General features: G+C 48.4%; 1 protein-coding gene across 1 annotated transcript in view; it reads right to left on the minus strand.

Annotated features, from left to right (window-relative positions):
• Window positions 1-22,558, minus strand: part of zeb1b (zinc finger E-box binding homeobox 1b) — a 50,612-nt gene extending 28,054 nt beyond the window's left edge. The window contains exon 1 of the mRNA XM_084566281.1: window positions 22,463-22,558. Within this exon, the coding sequence (XP_084422407.1) occupies window positions 22,463-22,520 (58 nt within the window). The 5' untranslated portion in view covers window positions 22,521-22,558. The remainder of the gene's footprint in view (window positions 1-22,462) is intronic.
• Window positions 22,559-22,846: the final 288 nt, after the last annotated feature.

Consider the following 22,846-nt stretch of genomic DNA (forward strand, 5'->3'; position numbering starts at 1 on the left):
GGGGCGGACGGATGAAAAATCTCAGGCCGACCCGAGCGTGCGGCGCTGTTTGTTAATGCACCCCTCTCGCCGCGACGCCGATCGGCGAAACGGCTGAGGCAGCAGGTGAAGGCAGGTCGTCCCGTATTGACGTTATTGACGGGCCCCCTCTTTTGTCCATTTACACCCGTAGGTGCGGGGGTGTGTGTCTGGTTGCCACCAGCCCGGGGAGGCCATTAGTTCCCTGTGTCAGAATTCGAAAGGAGAGTATCGACAGTCCAGCTGGGGGCGATCGATAGGCGCAGATCTCTCACTCCCCTCTGCCGTCTATGGTAATGGGCCTTCAGTGATGTCGAACACTGGAGCTGTGAGACTCCCGCGTGCTCCGTTATATCACCTCGATAAGTGGTTGTAAACAGGAGAGAAATGAACTGCTGCCTTTGTGCACAGGAGGGTAGCTCAGGTAAGTCAGCCGCACTGACGGGAGGCTAACGAAGCAACGCGTCACGTACGTTCTCGTCCTTAGTCGTGTTCTTTCAGCTCCGCGAGCCTTCTTGAAAGATGGAGGCCAGACCGAGGGGGTTTCTTCTTCTCGCATGCGCCGGGCCAACAGGGTGGGGACCTCGATTACCCAAGCGCCGCGCTGCAATCATTGGACCAGGCTCCCGGGACTATCCCATGTGATGTCACCCGGCAGAACGTGAAGTCATTCAGCAGGCGGGGAGAACGGCCAGGCATTTTTCTGGGATGGAGCCGCCTTTTTTTTGCTTTTTTTTAACTATTCCCAAGTAGAACTTACTTTAAGACCTCTTTCTGATAGCTGTGTAGTCCTCAGGGCAAAACCTTCATCTGTAATGTTCCTGAGTGCACGGAGAGCCTCTTGTTCTCTTCTAATATTCTAGTGGTTTTTCTTGGTCTTGTGATCACAGTTTCCCATCACGAATCCCAGTGGCAAAACTTCCCCCTTTGCAGTTTTATGTTCATACCACCCGTCACATCACTGCTTCATTCCTTGACCCCCTACCTATTAAAACCACTCATCTTCTAGGACGATTTAGGGGTAGATCGGCGTTTTGTGTCCCCCCTGACGGTACGGTACGGTGGCTGAACTGGGTCAAACAGAGCTCTTGTGTGAGGTCCCTGCTCTTCGGGGGGAATTCCACCAGGCAGTGCGTGACCCTGAACACTGGCCTTCCTGTTCGACTGCAGCGATGTGACTCCGTAGCCCGAGAGGAAGAGGGAAAGAAAGAAAGAAAGAAGGAAAGAAAGACAGCTCTGTCCCGAGGACTCGCTCTTCTCGTCGTCCCCGGTAGCATGACTGACTTGTGCTGGTGGTTTGTTTGTGAGCTGACGTTATGTTCTGTATCTTGCTATAAACACACACATATACATATATATATATATATTTATATACATGCATATATGGGTGCGTGTGCGCAGGTGTTGTCAGACAGATCAGTGATAACACTCTGGCTTTTAATAAACCCAGCAGCAGCAGCAGCAGTGTATGTGTTAATGCCTTGTGTGTGTGTGTGTGTGTGTAGCTTGCTGAAAGGTCCTGGGCGTGTGATTGATGGGAGCTTTAGCACAGTAAACACACACACACACACACACTGGAGGTGGGTGGAGAGAGAGGTGGTCATATGCAGCAATGCTCAGCTAACATTATTCATCCAGTGTTCATCTGTGTGTGAGCCGAGCCCGCTACTCCCCATATTGATGAGCCAGGCGGCGTGTATAAGTCACTTTATTTACATGAGCACAACACACGGGAACTGGTGCAGCCTCCGTGAGACTTAAGACCACAGAACTGAGGCAGTTTAGAGCATTTTCGGGTCCCCCTTCTTCTCTTTTAGTGTTGCGTTTGTTATTTGGTTGTGATTCAGAGTAAAAGAGGAGGCTGAATGGAGGGAGAGAGCGGGCAGGGAGGAGGAGGAGGAGGAGAGGTTATTTTAGAGTCTCAGGACTGTAATCACCACCTACAGCTGCTTCCTCCCAGGTGCTCCAACTGGACATCAACAGGGTCGGAGAGTGAAAGAAAGAAACACTCTTGGAGTAAGATGTGCTGCTTTTTGTTCGTGTCCGTAATTACCCCAAAAGTTCCATTTATCACTACATAACTAACACACGCTCTAATATCTCTGTTTTCCACCCTCGTCACCGCTGTGGTGTGTTTCCACAGTTTGAGTATGAAGGGGAGGGGGGTTATCAGAGGGAGCCGGAGGAAGTTGAAGGGGCTGTCGCGGCGCTGACATGACACTTCTCCCAGTACCTGACAGAGGAGGAGACAGGATGGTGACTACTTTCAAGAGGAAGCTAGTCAAGGCTGCGAACCACGCCAGACACCGAGTGTGAGTCGCACCAACAACAGCAGGTGACAGCAACTAATCAGCTGAGTTCAGTTTAAATACGTAGCAGTTGGGTTTAATCAACTATTCTGCGGAAAATGACTGAATAAGGGAAACGGAGTCTGGCAGAGTCGGCCAAAGTTCTTCTGATTAAGAAACATAACATTATGACCAGTTTCCTAAGATTGTGTAGGTCTCCAAAACAGTCGTGACTCATCAGAGAATGGACATGGGCCTCCTGAGGGTGTCCTGTTGTTAGTGGGGGGGGGGGGGGGGGGGCTTTAAGGGGAGGGGCCTCTGTGGATCATCCCACAGATACTTGAGCAGTTTGGGATCTAGTGAATTTGGAGGCCAGGTCAACACCTTGTGCTGTTCTTCATGTTTTTTTGAGTTGATCCTAAATTTTGTGTGGCTGCATCCTGCTGGGAGTGTCATTGCTATGGGGGGGCTGCCTGGTCTGGTCTAGGTGGGTGCTACATGTCTAAGTAACATCCACACCAATGAATGCCAGGTCCAGAAGTTTCCCAGCAGAACATTGAACTGTCACAAGATGGTTTAAATGTTATTTACCTCTCCTGTCGGTGGTTTTAATGTTGTGGCGGATCGGTGCGTGGCTTGTCCTACAATAGCTACCCCCCACCTCTACTTCGGGATCCTCTGGCGTAAGCTAACACACAAATGTATGTCGAGTACATCACGTACAGTGTAAGGTGGTTGTATTAGGCTGATCTGATAACCTAACACTGTTAGTCAATTAGCCGGCTTCCTTCATCCCTAGACCTCGTAATGAGCTGATGAGGAAGGACGTCTTAGTGTCCGATTCCAACGCAATAACCTGACTGACTTCCTGTTCTCAAAAGGTGGAACTAATGACATCAATATCCGCTTGAACGTGAACTGAAACACGAGGTCTCGACCGTTTGACTCGAGGCAAACGTGCGACCCTCGACTGGAGGGTTCAAGCGTACAGGGTGTGATACAGCTTATACAAAATATATTATCACACGTTGCAGAGTTCTTCACCTACGATGGGTGTTTTGGAAATCTTTAATCAATCACACACACACCCGACGGCCTCGCCCACTGTTAGGACGCGTTGCGGTCAGAGAACACAACACACACACAGCGGTTCGCATGAATCACGGCAAAACCTCTCACACATTCTGCACCTCTCAAATAAAAACTCCTCCACACATGGAAGGGTTGCGGGTGCGTCCCTCTAAGTCATCCATGGCAGCCTCCCATTATTGTCCAATAAAAGTAGTTGGCGCCATGTGAGTCGTACATGTCACCGCTCCGCTGTCTGCTGCCTCTTTTCTTTCTTCCCCCCTCACTGTTTGCTGCACATAGTAACACAACGGATCCAACAAACAAACGTGGATTAACGCGCCGCTACGGAGAACACACAATTATCTCCAGCACAGCATAGAAGTAGCATGTGTAGTGTCTTAATAGCTATGTTTTGATGTGTATTAGCTAAAATAATGGACATTTCTTTCCTGCCATCACAGAATACCTTTGCACTGATACATACCCCATAAAAACCATCGCTGCATTCATGCATAAACTGCCACAATAACCCCAAAAAAACCCCACAAAAGGTTAAGCAACACTGTCGTCCTGTTAAAAAAACATCGCTCTGAGCCTGGCCAAACAAAAGCCCGGCTGATAAGCGACGGCGGCGGCGGCATCAAAAGCCGGTCCAGATTATAGATTACCATCAAATCAGCCGTGCTCCGCCGCGATGGACAGGACAGGCACCTGCTACTTTACTGTAATGCCCCTTATCCACGGAGCTGGTGATTAGGGCAGGAAGTGTGTGTGTGTGTGTGTGTGTGTGTGTGTGTGCGGGCCCGATCCTGACTTGTATACACAATAGATTTTCATTAATGAGAGAGGTCTCTGTGAAGCAAACAGGATAGTGTGCTGATACCTCAACACGCTGGACTATTTTTAATCCCTCTGATGTTTGGATGAGGGTTTGTTTGCCAATTCTTTTTTAACGAACACGGATCAGGCGTAACATTATGACCACCTGCCTCACATTGTGTAGAGAATGGACGTGGGCCTTCTGAGGGTGTCCTGTGGTTTGAGGAGGGATCATCCCACAGATACTTGATCAGTTTGGGATCTAGTGAATTTGGAGGCCAGGTCTGCTGCCTATGGGGGGGGGGGGTACCTGGTCTGGTCTGGTCTAGGTGGGTGCTACATGTCTAAGTGACATCCACGTGAATGTGAAGGTGCAAAAGTTTCCCAGCAGAACGAACGTTGAATCGTCACAAGATGGTCGACGTTATTAACTTCTGTCCTCCTGTCAGTGGTCATAATGTTGTGGCTGATTGATGTACATGAGTGGTTATCTGTGCAGCTGTGTATATATATAATAACTGACTGATATATGACTTGTTAACTGACTGTAATTAGTGTCCAGAGTTGTTTTTTTTGTTTTAGCATTCAGCGGCTCAGTGCCAGCCTCACCCCTCCCAAAACATACTGTCACACTGGTGCAGTTTGCTGCCTCCCTGCCCTCCTCTCCTCTTCCTCCCCCCTGTCCCTCTCTCCCTCTCTCCCTCTCTCTCTCTCTCCCCCCTCTGTGCCAGCAGCAGTGTGAGGATTAAAAGAAAATCCTGACCTCCTCATCCACCTCTCTCTCCTAAACCCTGCGCTCACTTTAAACGGCTCCTCCAACATTAACTGGCTGGATTACTTACCGCACAGGTGCTCAAAGCCCCCCCCCACCCCCAAGACACACACACACACACACCACCACTACACATCATGACACCAAGCTCACACACTCAAATTCCACAAATTCCATCAATGATATTTCTTCCAACGGGTTTCAAACCGAATTGTTCGATGACCAGATTGAGCTATAGGGTTTACAGTCCGTGTCGAGAAAGGAAGAGAGAGGATGTGCTGATATTCAATTTACCTGCCTCACACACACACACACACCACAAACACACACACACACACACCTCCCTACATCATCAAAATTCCTCCAACAAGGCAGAAATGCTCAGCCGCCCTGTCCATCTCTCTACCGGAGTCGCTGGCCTAGCACTTTCCTTCATTTTCATTGCCTTTCTTAACCTTTATGTCGCTCCTCTCCTCCAATCTTCTCCCCTCTTTATCTACTACGCCTTTTTTTTTTTTTTGTTTCAAAGAGCCAGGCTGCTCCTCGCCAGGTTGTAAAAGGTGGAAGATGCTCATATTGTGTGTGTGTGTGTGTGTGTGTGTACTCTACATAAAACAATATATAAGAGAACCCAGGGGCTTATATCCTTTGTTGCCCTGACAGCTAAATGACTCTGCTAGAGGTATTTGTGCCTCTGTTTTATGGTACGTACATTTCAAGACGATTGCGAGCTTCTTTAATAACTTTTACGCCAGATTTACACAATTAAAAAAACTGAAGACCAACCACAGCATGTGTCTGAACTGAATACAGACACGAAACATTAAAGATCCACAAAGCACACGTCATGAACGCAACGCTTTTCTGTACTTGTGTCTTCCCGCAGCATCACCACATGGCCCGTCCTGTCCCGGGCTGGACTCACTAGTATCAGGAGAGACACCGTGCATGCATATTTCATTCGTGCCCACCCACCGGTTATGTACAGAAGACCGGGGGTAGGTACACTCGCATTTGTCTTTCTAATGGAGGGGGGGGGGGGGGTGGAAACGGCAGCGGCTACAGGCAGGAGAACAACTCTCATGCTCCTTTAATGGGAATGAATAAAGGATGAGTCGAGGCTCAGACACCAGGTTAAGACGCTGTTTAGCACCTCTGGCCCGGCGCCCAGTGCGTCGGGAGGCCCGGGATACGAGGGAGGGACAGATGGTAGAAAGGGGGAACAAAGGGAGGAAACAGAAGAAGAAGACATCAGGAAGAGAATCCGAATGGATTGATGGGAGCTGGTGAGCGATTAAAACGTGGTTCGTTTAGCTCATGAAGGCGTTTTGTTTTGGTCATGTGACGTGACGTGTGCAGATATTCTGGATGGGAGTGCATCTTTCGTTCTGTTTGCTGTGTTGCATAACACCAGAGTGTGTCTTAATGAGGCGGCCTACTCCTCACAGATCTCACAGATATCTGACATTCTTCTTTTTGGAAAAAAACTGACTCACAATTTAAACCACAGCCCTGAGAAATTTTGAGATTCCCCTGGTCTCTACCGTAGCATGTTCTCGACAGAAGCCCCGACTCTCTGATCTGTGCGATTCAGTTTCAGTCGTCTCTAAACAAACCCTCGCTTACTTTGTTTTCAAATACGCAGCGCTGGGTTTTGGTTTTGGGTGGGGTTTTTATTTATTCACGTCTTCCCTTTTTCGTTTCTAAAATTACCTTTGTGTTTGGTATGATGTAAAAAAAAAAATATATATATATATAAAAACTAAATACATAAATAGATTGTTTAGGTTTAATGTGATGGAGAAGGAGAAGGACTTTGGTTTCCAGCGGCTAGCGTAGCAACATGAAACAGCAAAAATAACTTGGAGAAGTCGTAAAGGGGGATTTTTTTCTGAACCGGCACACTAAGAAGGAAGGGAAGCAGAGAAATCTACTTGTTGACACTAAGTCTGGTGCCATACGCCTCCACAGACCTCTCCTCTTTGATCCACCTTGAGAGAAAATGAAAGACGTTGGAAAAGAGAGTAACAAAAAAAAAAAACGTGGGAAAGACAGGAACCTGGAAAAAGTGCACCTCAGAAAGAAGATGGAGGGAATAGGTGGTAGTGGGACCAGGTAGCTAAGAAGGGTCCGCTATGCTATGTCTGCATATTTACTGGTAGCCACTGTGGTGCCAGGGTGCTACCTCAGACGTAGCCATAATGGCTGCCACCTGCCCCCCCCCCCCCGGGGTTATGGCAGCTTCAAGAAGACCTCGTGGCAGCAGCCGGCAAGCAGCACCTGTGCTCAACAGTCAGATCACCACATCAAAAACAAGCCTGAAGGATTAGACTGCTGCTGAGGGTGGAGCTGAAGGGTGCCAAGAAGAAGAAGAAGAAGAAGAAGAAGAAGGAGAAGAAGTAGAAGAAGCACTGGCCTCAGTGAAAGAACAAGCGCACTTTGGATTACCGCAATTACGTCAAGGTTTGTGCGATTGGAAATATTCCAACGGTTTCTGAAAAGCTGGTGTCTTTAGCTTCTCCTGGAAGGTTATTCCACTCTTATGCAGTAAATTGTAAATAACTGCTAGACGTTAAAAAAAGGTCCAGGTATTCAGGCAGAAGAACTTTCTCACAGGACGTTTTATGACCTGTTTATCGTCAAAATAAGCAAACAAGTACAGCTAATCTCAATCCTAAGTAAATTACCTTTAGTACTACAGCAGTACAGTCACACTCCATACAACATCTGACACTTTACAACACTATTAAGCTCCGTGGTAGAGTTTGGCAGCAACCCCAACAAGACAGCACCTTTTCCACATAAAAATAAAAATAAATAAAAACCCAACAACAACAGTGTGAACGCGGCTTATTGCACCTTCCGGAGCTTTTCAAAGTCCGGGGAGGAGTATCTGAGGAGCTGTGGGTGACGGCTGGTGCCATGTGACACGGTGCGAGTGCATCTTATTTTAGAGTGAGAGGTTGAGATAAGGTGTTAAAAGGAGGGGAGGGCAGAGGAATGCTGAGCTGTCCTTGTAAGCCTCGACGCGCGGTGGACGTCAGCTCCCACTCCCAGGTTAAATTCTTTGATTACAACCCGCCGCCAGATAATGGTCAAAGAAAACCCCCCTCCGCTGCGTTTGTCCCGATCCAGACCATTTACTTTGAGATATATCCCACTTCAGACTGCACAGACCCACCGTGTAATAGTCTGTCGGTTTCTCTGAGTGATCCTGACGTCTCCTAATGCACTCTCTCGTTTGTCTCTCTCTCTGTGTCTCTCTGTCTCTGTATGTGTGCCCCATGCAGCAGTTTATTTAGCTGCCATGTTTACATTCCTGCTCAGTCAGCCTCTCCCAGGGGAGGACGACTGTAGCTGAGTCTCTCTCTCTCTCATAACTCAAGCCGGTTACACGATGGTTACTAGAGATACAGTAGCCGTGCATGAGACACACAAACACACAATCATGACTCTTTGTTTTCGGCTTACAAGCTTATATGAAAAAAAGATGTTACGACGAAAGTGATTTCATTCTCTGTGACGACGGGGCGGGGCACAGGGAGGCTAATTGGATGGAGCTATAGGACGTCCTGAGCGCCCGGGTCCCCGGCACTTCGCTGGCCTCATCATTAGACTGACTGGCTCCTGTGGCCTCCGGCAGAGTGCTGTCTGCACGCCCTAATGACCGCTGACTCACTCAGCACGTAGCAGCGAGCGAGCGTCGCCACATTAGCCCAGCCCAGAATAGCCCCAAATAAAGAGAGATTAGAGGGGAGGCGGGGGGCGGGGTGGGGGGTGTTTGGCGCCCCTATAGTCTTGTAAGACATTACTTTAGGCCACATGCAAGATCTTTGCTGTTTCGTCAATTTTATTGTCGACTCGCGGTTGTGATAATGACGGAAGTTGGCTTTTGCGGACATGTTATGACTTATACGGCAATCAGGCATAACATTATGACCACTATCCTAATATTGTGCAGGCCTATCTTGTCGTGACTCATCAGAGAATGGACATGGGCCTTCTGAGGGTGTCCTGTGGTGGCCTTTGAGGGGAGGGGGGCTCTGTGGATCATCCCACAGATACTTGATCAGTTTGGGATCTAGTGAATTTGGAGGCCAGGTCAACACCTTGTTCCTGAGTTCTTCCTAAAGTGTTTTTGTGGCTGCATCCTGCTGGGATGGCTGCTGTAAACCATCAAGGAGTGTCATTGCTATGGGGTGGGGGGTGTCTGGTCTGGTCTAGGTGGGTGCTACATGGTGTAGTGTAGCCAGCTAGTATAAAACTTTCACAAAACTGCAAATTCCTGGTTTAATACTTTCTATGTTTTAAACAAATACCACATTAGAGATTTCTTTCATCCCGGTCTTTATGACAAGACAAGCTAACTGATTGTAGCTTTGTATTATTTAGCAAACAGACAAGTAATGAAAGAAGCAAATCAGCACATCTCCCAAACACGCCGCCAGGAAGAAATAAAGAGCCGCCCGGTTCAGCGGACAGCTATGGGTTAACTAGGCTGTAAAAAAAACCCACACGATGGCAGGACAGAAGACTGCTCTGTGTTCATGGGAGGTAGGAGGAAGCAGGAGGGTGGGATGAAGACAGGGAGAGTTTTTGTGCTATTGTCCAAGAAGAAGAAGAAGAAGAAGATAGCGGCTAATCTCCTGCATCAAGCGTCCGTGGCTAACAAGCGATCGGTTCAAGTCGTAGGTGGGAAAATAAATATACTTCATTTAGACGGGGAGGAAAAATTGATAATAAGATTTTCTTGAATGTGTGTGAGTGTGTTTATATGAGAGAGAAAGAGAGAGAAAGAGAAAGAGAGGGAGGACACATCTGCTGGGGAGTTGGGACTGGGTGATTTCACCTTCTGTCAGGAGACGGAAAGAAAGAATGAAAGAGAGGGGGAGCGAGTGTGAAAGCAACACGGCTCTGTCTGAAATACACCATGTGAGTGCAGTATCAGCCAAAAATACTCCTCCTAACAAGTCAATACAGCGTATTGATTACTCCTGCACGGGGCTTATGCAACATCACCACCTCAGTGTACAATTATGGTGTAATCACTGTATGCAGTCAGTCAGGGGGGGGGAGGTTTGCACAGCCAACCTGCTCGCCCTGCAGAGAAAAAGTAAACTCCTCATGTGTGCCACGGGGTCCTTAAATCAAACCGCACAATGTGAAGTAATGGCCTGGAAACGCCGAGAGGACTGCGCTCCAGTAGTCCCGTATAAAAAGAGACAGACGCGGCGAGGGAGTACAAAGGAGGTGGAGGGAGGAGGCAGGAGGGACACGGGCGGGTGTTAAATGTTAAATGCTGGCGAGGCTCTGAGAAGGCCTCAGCCGTGGAAGTGACTTAGTGACCACAAGTATTCTGCATTCATAAATCTAGAGGGGATCCGAGGCGAGTGGGGGGGGGCCAAGGTGTTCCTCGCCGTCCAACCGGCGTCTCCTCACCTGCTCCTCTTTTATTTTTTAACCCTCCTCCTCGTCTTCCTTCTCTCCTGAAACCCCCGGCGCAGCGACATTTCCACCGGGAACGCCGATGTGAGCTCGGAGACGGCCGTGCTTAATCGATAGTGCCAGGTTGCCAAGACAACCTTGATTTCCTGTCGCAGCTTTTTTTTTTTGTGCAGAGCGCCGGTGATTGCGCCGGGTGTCCGTTGCACCTGCCGCCCTCTCCTCCCTCTCCTCCCTCCCCGCCCCGCCGCCCCTTCCTCCCCCACTTCCACTACTGTCTCATCAGGCGCTCCTTACCCCCTCGCCCCTCCCCTCCTGCCCTCCTCGCACCTTATAGCCGCCGCAGACAAAAGAGGAAGGACAAATATACAAAGGCAGGACGGATTAGACCCAACGGGGACGGCTCTGGACGATCAAAACACACATGCACACACACCGTCCCGCGTCGTCCCCGAACAAAAGCGAGCTGTGACAGCTATCATATCTACCTCGGAGGATGAAGTCACTGCACCTGGGGAGCGTTTACTCTAACACCCCCCCCCCCCTCCTCTCTCACTTTTGTATCAGAGAGACTGGCACCTCCTGTATTTTTTTTTCATTAATGGAGAGCTCATTAATCGTGCCTGATAACGAGGACGTGGGACAGGGACATGATTAAGGGGCTCTCTCTCCTTTAGCCGGGCGCCCTTGGGGATAAACAGTGTGTGTGTGTGTGTTTCTGTGTGGGCTGCATGTTAAAGCAGGTAAAGGACACACACACACACTCTTAACAGTGCTATCTCTAGGACATCAGCGGGACAGGATACTACACGTGTTTTCACTTTCTTTTACTGATTACTGCTGCACTCGGTTCAGTCACTCGCGTCCCACTGAGAGTTTACCAGCGTTAATGGTGCGTGCATTTTTTTTCGGTGTTGCCAATTTGCTTTTAAAACCTTTTAAATCCACAAACGAAACAGAACAGAAGCCTTCCTTTTATTCTGTAGTCTGAAAACGAAGAAGAAGAAAGACTCAATTTACCTTCAGCTAATACGATTTAAAGAATAAAAGTGCGAGAAGTCAAAAACTAAATCAAAAAGGCCGCGTTGTCCTTCATTAGGACGGCGCGGGGCACGTTCGGGACAAGATTTAGGGATGAAAAACCCGGTGCTTCTCTTCAGATGACATACTTTAGGTCATAAAGTGTAGTTTAATTTCTGTAAACAACAACTTCTTCTTCTTCTTCACCTACAAAAACTTCTGGGTTCACATAAATCAAATAACGGCTGCTTTCTTCTTTACTTCCCTTTTTTCAAACATTAAAGTACAAAAGGTTTTTGATTTTAGATTCTACAACCAAACTTGAAATACCAAAAAGTGCACGGGCCATTAAACCAAGTTTGTCGCTGTAAACAGTTTGAAAAGGGGGGACCTGGTTGGGACAAACACAAATCTCGGTGGGGTTACACTGGTGACTCCTGAGCGAGAGGAACGTCTTACCTCCGCAAGAAAAATAAAAGATCCACACTACATCTAGTAATTTGTCAGTTAATTAGTGCATCAGGCCCGGACTGGGACTATTAAACCTTACACCTTTAAAACACGCATACATTTTTTTTGTCCTACTTTAACCTTTGTCTGTTTTGCCAAGTCAGGAAAAACAGAGCAAAGTATACAAAACGCCAGAAAAGGGCCGTCACCTGCGTCTGGTCAAGCAAACACGAGTTATATAATACGGAAAATAAGGTTAGCGCGGGCTGTGAAGCATGAACATTTACAACTGTGGATGGTTTACTACGTGGCTTAATACAAAACAGCTAGAGGGAGTAGGAGGAGGAGGAGGAGGAGGGGGTTACAACTATAAGATTGTTTCTGTCAGGTCAGTAGTGACCCACAAATGTAATGGATGTAACTGATCCACCGAACGCGACACAGCGCTACGAGCCAGAGAGCAGAGATCAGCCCGTACATACATGAGGGCTTTGTGGGCGCAGCAATCGTTTAGCCTTACACACACACGTTAAATCCAATCTGTCTGGACCGGGACCCTAATCCCCTCTCCACGGCCACGGAGACAAGCAGACAGTAATCCTCCATATTTGTGTATTAATAGAAACAGTCACATAGTGGGGGGTCTCTCTCTCTCTCTCTCTACCTCTCTCTAAATATATATATATATATGTATGGTGATGTATATTTTTTATTAGTTGTTTAATCTGCTTGTTGATCAGATTTAAACACTGGTTTTAATGAAACACGGGCCAGTCCTGCCTACATGGGGATAAGCTCCCCAAGGACAACAGGAACGAGCATGACTGGGTTCAATGGACTCATCGTCAACAATAAACCGCTTTACATCAATGTTATCTGTCATGGGACAATACAATTATTAGGCTGAATTCAGCCCTAGGCCCTTTGCCCTTTCCAACGAGAGAGAGAGAGGGGGCTGACCCAAATATGAGCCTGCTAGCTTTGCTGCAATGCTTCAATCAGCTCTAGTGTTGTGGTTCTGTACTTTAGAGTCATTGTGCGAATCTCTTCCTGCCCTGATTTGGTTAAAATGCCATCCCCCCCCCACGCCCGACCGGAGCGCAGAGTACAGGAGAGGAGGTGAGATTCCTTTGGATCTGACTCACGTCGGAGGTCGTCCCCGATCACCTCTCTCATCCCGTCTAGACGCTGTGTCACTGCCACACCCCCGCGCCGGACATCTGTCCCGATCCGGTAGATTTATCAGACAGCCATTCGATTAGAAGGGCACTGCTTTAAATTAGCCCGGTGAGGAGTCCGTGAGTGATGGAGGGCGGGCCGGACGGGACAGGACAGGAGGGACATTTACAGCCCGGGCCACGCTGTCCTTCCTGCTTACCGACGGTCTGCGGTCGCCGGCGTCCGTAATAACTACGATGGCATTAAACCTGGTCTATTCCCTCTTTCAGTTTTTACTGTAATGAATAAAGACGGCGTCTCGAATTAGCTTGTAGTTTCATCGCTGGCATCAATCGAAGTGTAAACACACAAACAAACAAACAGCTTTGAAACATCTGGTTAGAAGAGATAGATAGATAAGAGAACGAGTGAGGCACCCAAGGGAGATGTTTTGTTTCTTTTTCCTTTTTCAGATTAAGAGGAAGGACGGAGGCTGACACAAAAAAAAAAAAAAAAAAAGGAAGGAGCTCAGAGACAGTTCACACTCGGGTCAGCATTCAGGTGGAGGTCAGGAATGCACTCTGAAACCACACACACACACACACACACACACAAAAAAAGAAAGAGACATGGCTTTTAAATGTAATGCAGTCAGACCATGTGACTCTCACGGGGTAATCTCATGGGAGCATCACCCCCCGTCCCACCCCTGAGCTCCCCCCTGATGGACTGTAACAACAGGAAGTCAGCCTGGCCTGCAACATCACACCAACACCACACCTACACAACTGCTCCCTGAATCGCACGCTGCACAGGAACACATGTACAGTACGGTACAGTACAGTACGCGCCCTCCTCCTCCTCCTCCTCCCCCCCTGTCATGCGTTTTATCAGTCACCGCTGTTTAAGTTTAATCCTTCTAATGTGCAGTGTTAGAAGAATCGATGGCACGGCGCCCGCTGCTGCCGGCATCGGTGGCGAGTGAGGCGCGCTGCAGCCCTGGCACTGAAACAAGGAGAGGCCGAAGCTGTCTGGCTGGCGTGGTGGTGGTGGCGGTGGTGGTGTAGGGGGGGTTGCTTTTCAGTGACTGAATAGCCCTTGTTTATCTAGGTCCCTCTGGGAAGTCAGGACACTGCAGTGAATAGGAGCCAGTTAGCAGCGATGGCATAATAAGACCAAGGGTGGGGAAGGGGGGGGGGGAGACGGGAGGGTCATTGAAATTCAACGCAGGACACCGTCAAGACAAACCTCCCCTCGCCAGCTGTGGCAGCAACTTAAAGGAGCAACAAGTGAGGTTGAAAACAAAATGTTTGGTGACCGGCAGTAAGTTTTTTCTCACGTGTGTCACTGCTTACTCATCAAAAAAAATACCCAGACAGCGTCATTTAAGGCACAAATTACAGGACTGAGCTGCTCTGTGCTTTGAGAATGTCACGCTGGAATGCACCGTTATAATATTTAGTCGTTTATCCAAGTCCGTGAGAGTGACAAGAAGTTTTGTTCACCTCTGTGTGGCACTGAAGCCTACGTCTTAGAAAAGAAATAGCGCTGGTTCTTTTTTTTTTTCCAGCGCTTTCATGTTTTTCTGCCCTGGTTTGTGGTCTCTGCAGTCCCTGATGAGGATCCTTAAATAGGCTGCCACAGGTGCTGGGAGGGGGGCGAAGGAGAGGGGAGAGGGAGGGAGGTGGTCTGGATGGGAGCAGGGCCGCAGGAAGCCTCTTGTTTTCACAGAGATAAAGGGGCTTTCAGGTTGCATCCTGGGCCGTAATCTCTCACACACTTCCTGGTTTTGTTCACGGCGAGGAGGCAAGAGAGAAAAACGACGGCGAGTAACCTTCGCCCCCGAGAGGCTGATCGATAGTTTCTGATGAGGCAGGATGTGCGTCGTGTCGTGTCGTGTGATGTTGGTAAGTTTTAAAAGAGCGTGAAAATGACGAAGAGAGAGCCCGTGTTCATTAATGGGCTCTCGATCGGGGCTGAGTTATGGGTTCATTTATTCCAAGTGCCGCTTCATTACTGATGATAAACATAAAAGTATGCGTGTAATTTCTTTTCTGACCCCCCCTTCATTTGCTTTTAGAGCACGATTAACATTGTTCCGAGATTTTTTACACCCTAATTACAGAAAAGACAAAGCTTCCTTCCTTCCTTCTTTCTTAACCAGTCACTTAGAGCCGGCCTTGTCCATTTTACTAGAAATTTGCATGAAAGGGGTTTATTGAAAAGATGGCATTGAGCGTGAGTGCAAACTTCAGGAGAATGGGTAACACATTCACAGTGAAATAAAAAAAAGAGAAGCTCACATTCCACCTTTTTTTTTTTTACTCCGCTCCTCTCACCTCTCACAGCTTCTTCTTCTCCTCCTTCTATTCTGAACATGTCCTTCTTGAGAAAGGCCGGCATTTGACCGTGAGCCACACCCTGTTCTCCTGCCAGAGGAAACTTTCAATCTCTTGCCTCCCTCCCTTCTTCCCTCCCTCCCTGCCTCCCTCCCTCACTCTGGCTCTCTCACACTTTTGTCAGGTGTTATTTATGAGCGCTGTATAGCCGAGTTGCTGCATGCCTACAACACCTGCTGGTGCTGGAGAACCAGAGCCAAGGCAGCTGCCAGAGAAAAGAGGAATGAGAGACAAGAATACGTAGGATTCAAGAGGAAGAAACGTGTAAGAAACAGAGAGTTAGACGGTTGGCGTAATGAAAGAGGAGGGGGGGGGCGGGGGGTTAGCATGCGATTACGACTTTGTTGACATGCAGCTAACAGATCGTAATCAGAATAAGAAATTAATTAATGACGGGTGTTGGGAAGAAACAAACAAATAAACAAAGTGAGGAACAAGCGGCTGTACAGCTCCGAAACGAGATCAATTAAAAGGCCGTGCTTCGTTGAGTCGCGGTCCAAAATGCAACGGTAACGAGAGAGGAAGCGGGGCGGCGGGGCGGCGGGGGTGTCAGAGTATCCAGTACACACTGTTAACACCTGAACGCAATGAGCTGAGTCAGGACAGGTGGGCTGAGAGGGGTCAAAGGTCACTGGAGGCCCCAAAAAAAACTAAACCTACAGACAAAACATTAAAAAATAACCCAAGCTATAAGTTTAATCATGTCTTTGTGATGCTAGGATGCTATAACAGTTTATAAAGCACTGATACTGATGAATGAATCGTTCAGTTTCAGGTGTTTCTCAGATAAAGACCTGACTCTTTGAGGAAGAACTCGATAAAACTGTACACGGGCTTCAAGAAACCTTTCCATTCACAAAGACGAACTGCAGCAGCTTCTTCTTTTTTTTTGTGTGTGTGTGTGTGTTTAGGCTTGGCTGCCTCCTTCGGTTGGGTCGTCACACTCGCGGGGTCACGGGGACCTCAACAAAAAACGCTCATGGGGTTAAACGGGGCGACGTGGACGCGCCGTGCCTCCCTCCACTCTGCCCTGCCTCTGTTTTCAGGCCGGACCATTCTCCTCTCATTAATCCTGTGTGGATGTTTATCCGTGTTGACATTCAGCATAGCAGCCGGCCTTCTCTCTGACTAACAAACAGGGTGACTAAGGTTTTTTTTTTTTTTTTATGGTGGAGCTGTCACGGGGGGCTAACCTAGCCTAGCTAGCGCGCAACATGCACGGGGCTTGGGGGGGACTGAAAGGCACTCGATTTGTTAGTCACAGTGGCCCTCGGGACATCGCAGCCAGGCCGTGCAACTGGAATCATAATGTGAATATGAATGTGTACCCCCTCAGGAGGGCCATTATCAGTCCTGTGTGCTATGGAGAGGAAAATCAATATGGTCATCATAAGGGGGCTGGCAAACAGCCAGAGCATAATACATGGCAGCGGATTACTCTTCATCTGATGTCATCTAATTTCATCCCTGTAGACAGAGACACTGTGGGACCGTAATAAGGTCAAGCGCGTTTAAGAAGGCCGTAGACATCCTACATCTCTGTAGGAAAAAACAAAAAAGACAAAAGCTGACAGTTGGGAGGTCTGAAGTTGGGGCGACAGCGCAGGTTCACACTGACGAGTCTCAGCCACAAACACAAGCTGGTGTGAGAGCCCCTCGCCGGGCCCGCCTTCTGCCTATTGTGTCGGTCCAGTCTTTTTCATTAACCGCTCCACTGAGGACCCCGAGGAGGGGAGGGGAGGGGAGGAGGGCAAAGAGGGGGCGGGAAGGGAGAGAAGAAGGAGGTAGCAGGACAAGGAGGGGTCTCTGCAGAGGGGGCTCAGTGTGGAGCTGAGGAGCAGCCACCAAACACATGATTAAAAAAAACAACGCTGGACGTTATTTCCCATCCACCAGGACGGTAATTTAGAGTTAATCTCTCCCTCAAGTATACACTACTAGAGAATATTAACTCTCACCCACACACCTGTGAGGATGCACTAAGAGGAGGAGGAGGAGGAGGAGGAGAATAGTTAAGTGAAAAGAAGAAACAGGAGTTGGAGAGTTCGTAAGGTTGCACGTATACACCTGTCTGCCCGTGACTCACTGCTTTGGTGTCGGCAGAGGAGGCTTTTCTGCTCAGTTAGCTTACATGATACACTTAAGTGAGCTCTCCTCCCTGCGCTGCATCAAATACCGGCCTACAACACGTTCTGTGTCAGTTATCGGGGCTATCAGATGTGTGGCAGACCAACACGACTCACTTAACAACAACAACAACAACAACAAAAAACATGCCAGTGTGGATGCTGCTCCACATGTTTGCGTCTGGTGACGACAGGACCAAGATGATCCCAGGCAGCTTTTCTGTAACGGGGTGTAACGGTTGTGTTTTTGTCCAGTTCACTGAGCTGAGCTGACGCCTCATCCTTGTATTACCCCATTACACCTCCCCTCCCCTCCCCTCCACTCCCCTCCCCTCCGTACTCCCTCTAGTCAGCAACTCGGGGGTATTTTTGTCCTTTCGGGGGACAGCGTTGGCGAGCCGCGTACGGGGTTGCGTCATTATCAGTTAGGGAGCCTCCGAGGCCGTCATGCAGATCAAGGGCCATGCCGGGGATTTGGGGGGGGACTCCTGCCTGCCTGCCGCGCCAAATTAAGCCTTCACCCTGACATTAAAAAATCAACATACTGCGTTTACCACTTTTCTGGAGTACATGGGACAGAAATGCCACGGGGATGCGTCGGCGTTAACATTAAGGCGAGCGAGCGTGACGCAGGCGTGAGCTGCTGCGTTTCCAAGACGAAAAATGTCAAACCCAGTGCTGCTGCAATGCAATGCAGGCCCTCGAGGGCCCGAGGGCCGCGTGAGAGAGGGATTTGATGAATTCTGCGAACGTTCCACAGATTCCTCCCTCACGGGGACCTTTGAGAAAAGAATGGGTCATATGCAAATGGCATGCACAGTATGGAGGAGAAGTTTCCCACAAGCGGAGTGTGAAAAGGGCTCTCCCTCCCCATGCCGGGCCACCGCTGAATGGCCCTTTTCTTCTAGCCGCTGAAAGTGTATGAGGTAGAGCAGGCAAACTGCAAAGGTAACTAGGCTCTTTCTCCTCGGGCTTTCTCGCTGAGGCCTGAACACACAATGGTTCGTTTAAGCATTCAGCCACACAAACCCCAATAAAGCACATCCAAAGCGCAGTTAAGGGGGTTACTGAAACTGACTCTGGGTTTTAAAACTCCCTTCTTTATGAAGAGGGGAGAGCACCTTTTTTTTTTTCTCGGGGGCCTCCGTGGGAGTAGCTTAATCATTAAGCTGCCTTAACAGAGGTGGGAGAGTGTGGTCGTACATCACGTAATTTTAATTCGGTCGGACGAGGACGGGACTTTTTCCCCACCCTGATGGGACACAAAGCAAAAGTTTATTTTCCTAAATAAACTAAAAAAAAAGAAAGGTGTCAGACTCTACCTGCGTATATACGTCTAGGAGATGGAGATGCCTTATATCTGCCAGCACCAGTCCCTCAGTTGTCACCTGTTGTATAATTCTTTAGTCACCTCATTCACATCTCACCAACCCTCCTCATCCTCCTTCCCCCCCTCCCCTTTTTCGACTCCACAGGGAACATGGAGCTCACAGTTTAAGGGGTCAGAGGAGAGGGATAGAGGGATGGAAGGAGGCCCCCCTCCCCTCTCTCCACCTCCTTCTCCCCTGTCATTGAACAGACTTAAACACAAACACAATTGGACATGCTGGAAGCCTCACAATGGCACAGAGGGGGGAAAGTGAAGTCATACTCTAGGCACGCATGGGTGCCTAGGTCAGGGGGCAATCAACAGCACCCCTGGCTACTGTGTCTTACCCCCCCCCCTCCCTCCCTTCCTCCTCGAAAATAAAGCACAAACTCTGCAAGGAGTGAGAGGGCAGAGACAGAGCGGAGGCGGCGGAGAGGAGGAGAGGTGGTGGTGGAGGGGGGATTTTCTTCTTACTTGGCACTTTCAAAATCAAGCTGCTGAGGAAGTTGGTGAAAAGCTAGAGAGATAAATGAAAAATTTCCTCCTCTGCTAAACTCTTCACACAACAGGGGTGGACCATTTAAATGTAAACAGATGTCCTTTAAAATGCAGAAGTGGCACGGGGGGGGGGGGGGGGAGCTCGCGGAGCCAATCTCCCCACCTCCTCCCGAAAGCCCTCAGACCGGTGCATGTAACTGTAGCTACGGCTAAAACTGTTGTTTTCTTTCATTATTGTTGTTCTCCCGCTAACCTGCATATGCGGCATGTGGTTGTATTCACCGCCGGCTCCAAGGAAGGGGGAGTGAATCCAGAGCACCGAGCATAGTTTAAGTATAGTTTTACCAGGCCAATAAACATGCTCTTCAACATTACATGAGCTGCTGCCAAACTGCCAAACCCACATTCTCCTTATTTGATGGATGATTCATCAAGGTGCAAGTCCACCCTCAGAAAGAAAGAGAGAGAGACGAGAGAAAGACAAATGACCCGTGTGATATCGCCAAATAAACCGAAATCTTAGCTACCTGCACGCATGCTCACTTCAAAGTGTCTTCCCCCACAACACACGATCTGGAAACGGTGAAAAAGCAAAGCACGGGCACAAAAGCTGTCCCAGCACTGCGTTGTTTTGTTTATTTTTGCAAAGAATGTTAATACCGGGGCGCATTCCTCTATTCCCAAATTGCTGTGTTAAATTACCGTTGCAGGGAACGGCTGCTATTCCTGAGGGGGGCTAGCTAGCTGGCTGCTGCTGTGGAGAAGCGACAAAAGGAAGCTGTAGTATCCCGCCGATTGCAAACACCTGTCGTCCTGCAGGCTGTTAACACCTCTCTGTTTACAGCAGGGGGAATGGAGCTCACCTTGATCTCAGCTCCCCGGCAAAGTCAGTGACCATAACAAGCTGGACGCAACGTGAGTGGTTCTTTAATTACACGAGGACAGGAATGGGCTCTAGTTATTAAAAAAAGAAAGAAAAAAAAAAAAAGGCAGGAGCCCAAATTGAAACTGAAAACGTGACAAAGCCCCAAGGCTGCGACACCAGCCTTGGTAACTTCATGTAACTTTAAAGGAATCCGTGGAAGTTGAATTTGCATGACAGATCACCTGCCTTGTCACAAGGTGGGAGGAAGTGAGGACTTAAAAGCAGACCTTGACAGCTCTTTGAAGCGAATGCAAATTAGGGAGAAGCAACAGGGAGCACATCTGTTTGGTTACTGATGCGACTTTAAATATCAATAAGAGGCCGTGTTATCGGTGAGAAGGCGTTTGATACGACCCCCTTGTTAACAAGTCCACAGCGAGTCCACACCTTCGTGGAGAGCTAGACTTACAACTTCAAGAAAACAGACTGAGGCGTTCTGCTGCAGAGATGTCTTAAAACGACAACGGAAAACATTAGTATCATACCCCGAATGAGAAAATAATCATGCCACTCTCTTTTGCATTCTTCTCCCACCCACCCACGGATGACCGTTTTTAGTAAGCGCCACACCAGAAAAGATTCCTGCATTTAACGCTCAGTAGTTCCTTTAAGCTACACTGGGTGGCACAGGCTAACACACACACACACACACACACGGGAAGTGGAATAGTTATAAAGACGCCACATGTTGTCACACACACACACACAAAAAAAAACAACTTGCTTTCTTTGTAATAAATAAATAAATAAGCTAATGAAGAGTAAGAGACGGAACCGGAATAAAAGCAGGATTGAAGCAGGGGAAAAACGAGAACTCGCAAAAAGTCCCATAATTAGCATTTAGCTTTAACAGAGGCGTATCATAACAAGCTAGCTCATTAGCATTAAACAAACAGCCCGTACTTTACACCACGTAAACATTTAAACGGCACACACACACAATGCAGCGCGAGGGAAACCCCCTATAAACCATAAACGATGCAGCCGTTTCTTTACGTTTAAAAAAAAGTTTTAAAAAAAATAAAAAAATAAAAAATAAATAAAAAAAAAGGGGATCGGGAGTTTTGAGAGGAGCTTCGCTCGCGTCCTGCAAGAAATCAGGATTCCCAGCGCGCGACACAGGAGAGGATCCGCTGTCCTTATATGGGCTGCGCTCGCCCTGCTCTCAACTGAACAAGCGCGTGAGATATTCCTCGTTCTCCGGAACACCTTTCGGTCTCTCCCTCTTTCTCTCTCATCCATGTTTTTTTTTTTTTTTTTTCTTCTTCTTCTTCTTCTTTTTTCTAACCGTTACTTTTTACCGTTTAATTAAAAAAAATTAAATGAGAAAAAAAAAACACTCAAATAAGTTAAAGGGCGAACGGCGACAACGTTCTATCACAAAAACGACCGTTAATTTCTCGTCTCGTTTCTTCTTCGGTGGTGAATATTAAACTAATATAAAAGCGCAATATGCTCAACCGTCGTAGCGCAGTAGAAGAAGAAGAAGAATCAGCAACAGCAACAGTGTCCTATCGCTACCTGCTACGAGCGACAAAAAAAAACATAAAAACTGACCCCCTCGTTTGTTTTTTCGCGTTTTCGACACAAAAACAAAACACAAAAAGCTATATTTTATGTTTTCCCAAGCCGTATTATCCGTAAAGGTCCGCAGCAACAATCAGGTAGACCGTTATACTACTGAAACAGGTCCGAGTTAACACACAGAAACCAAATCAATGAATGTCCGAGTCTATGGAGAGAGAGAGAGAGGAAAAAAAGGGGGGTAAAGTGTGTTAAAATAAATAAAAGAAAGAGGAGATTAAATAAATAAAAGCTGGTCCGGTCCTAACAGAGGCAGAGTGAGGTGCGTTTTAAATATAACGGTCTCCGGGCGGTGCAGCGGACCGCTAGGCGGAGGGGAAGAGACGCGCTACCCAGGTATAACGGTACACCACATAGGGGCTTGGTAATACAGCGCTCACTTGCTACTTCCCAGCACTTTCTGTTACTGAAAAACCGAGCAAACTTTTCGGCAAAAATCACCGGCAGACAGAGACAGCCTCCGAGCCGGTTCCCCTCCCCGAGAGAAAAAGCCCCGGCGTCGGGGAAGTAGTTTTCGACTCACCGTTGGTCCTCTTCGGGTTCGCCTGCTTTCTGCGCTTACACCTGGGGCCATCCGCCATGATCCTTTCGTTGTGTCTAAATGCTGCCGGAGAGTCACCTCCTCTCTCACCCCCACCTCTCCCTCTCTCCCCCCCTCCTCCTCTTCCCTCCCTCCCTCCGCTTCACCTCCCCTTATCCGCACCTGGTTTACGACACATTCGGCTTTACGACATCACCTTCCCCGTACCTCGCCGACCCACGCTGGCTTCTCGGGGCTGGACGGGAGAGGGATGAGTCCCGGTGGCCTGTACCTGTCACGGGGCAACTTAACGTGGATCTAAAACACGGGACAGATATTTATTCTTCCCTGTGAGTCATTAAAAAGGTTGAGGTGTTGACTGCTGGT

The sequence above is a fragment of the Chelon labrosus genome (assembly GCF_963514085.1).
Source record: "Chelon labrosus genome assembly, chromosome: 18".
Lineage (NCBI taxonomy): Eukaryota > Metazoa > Chordata > Actinopteri > Mugiliformes > Mugilidae > Chelon > Chelon labrosus.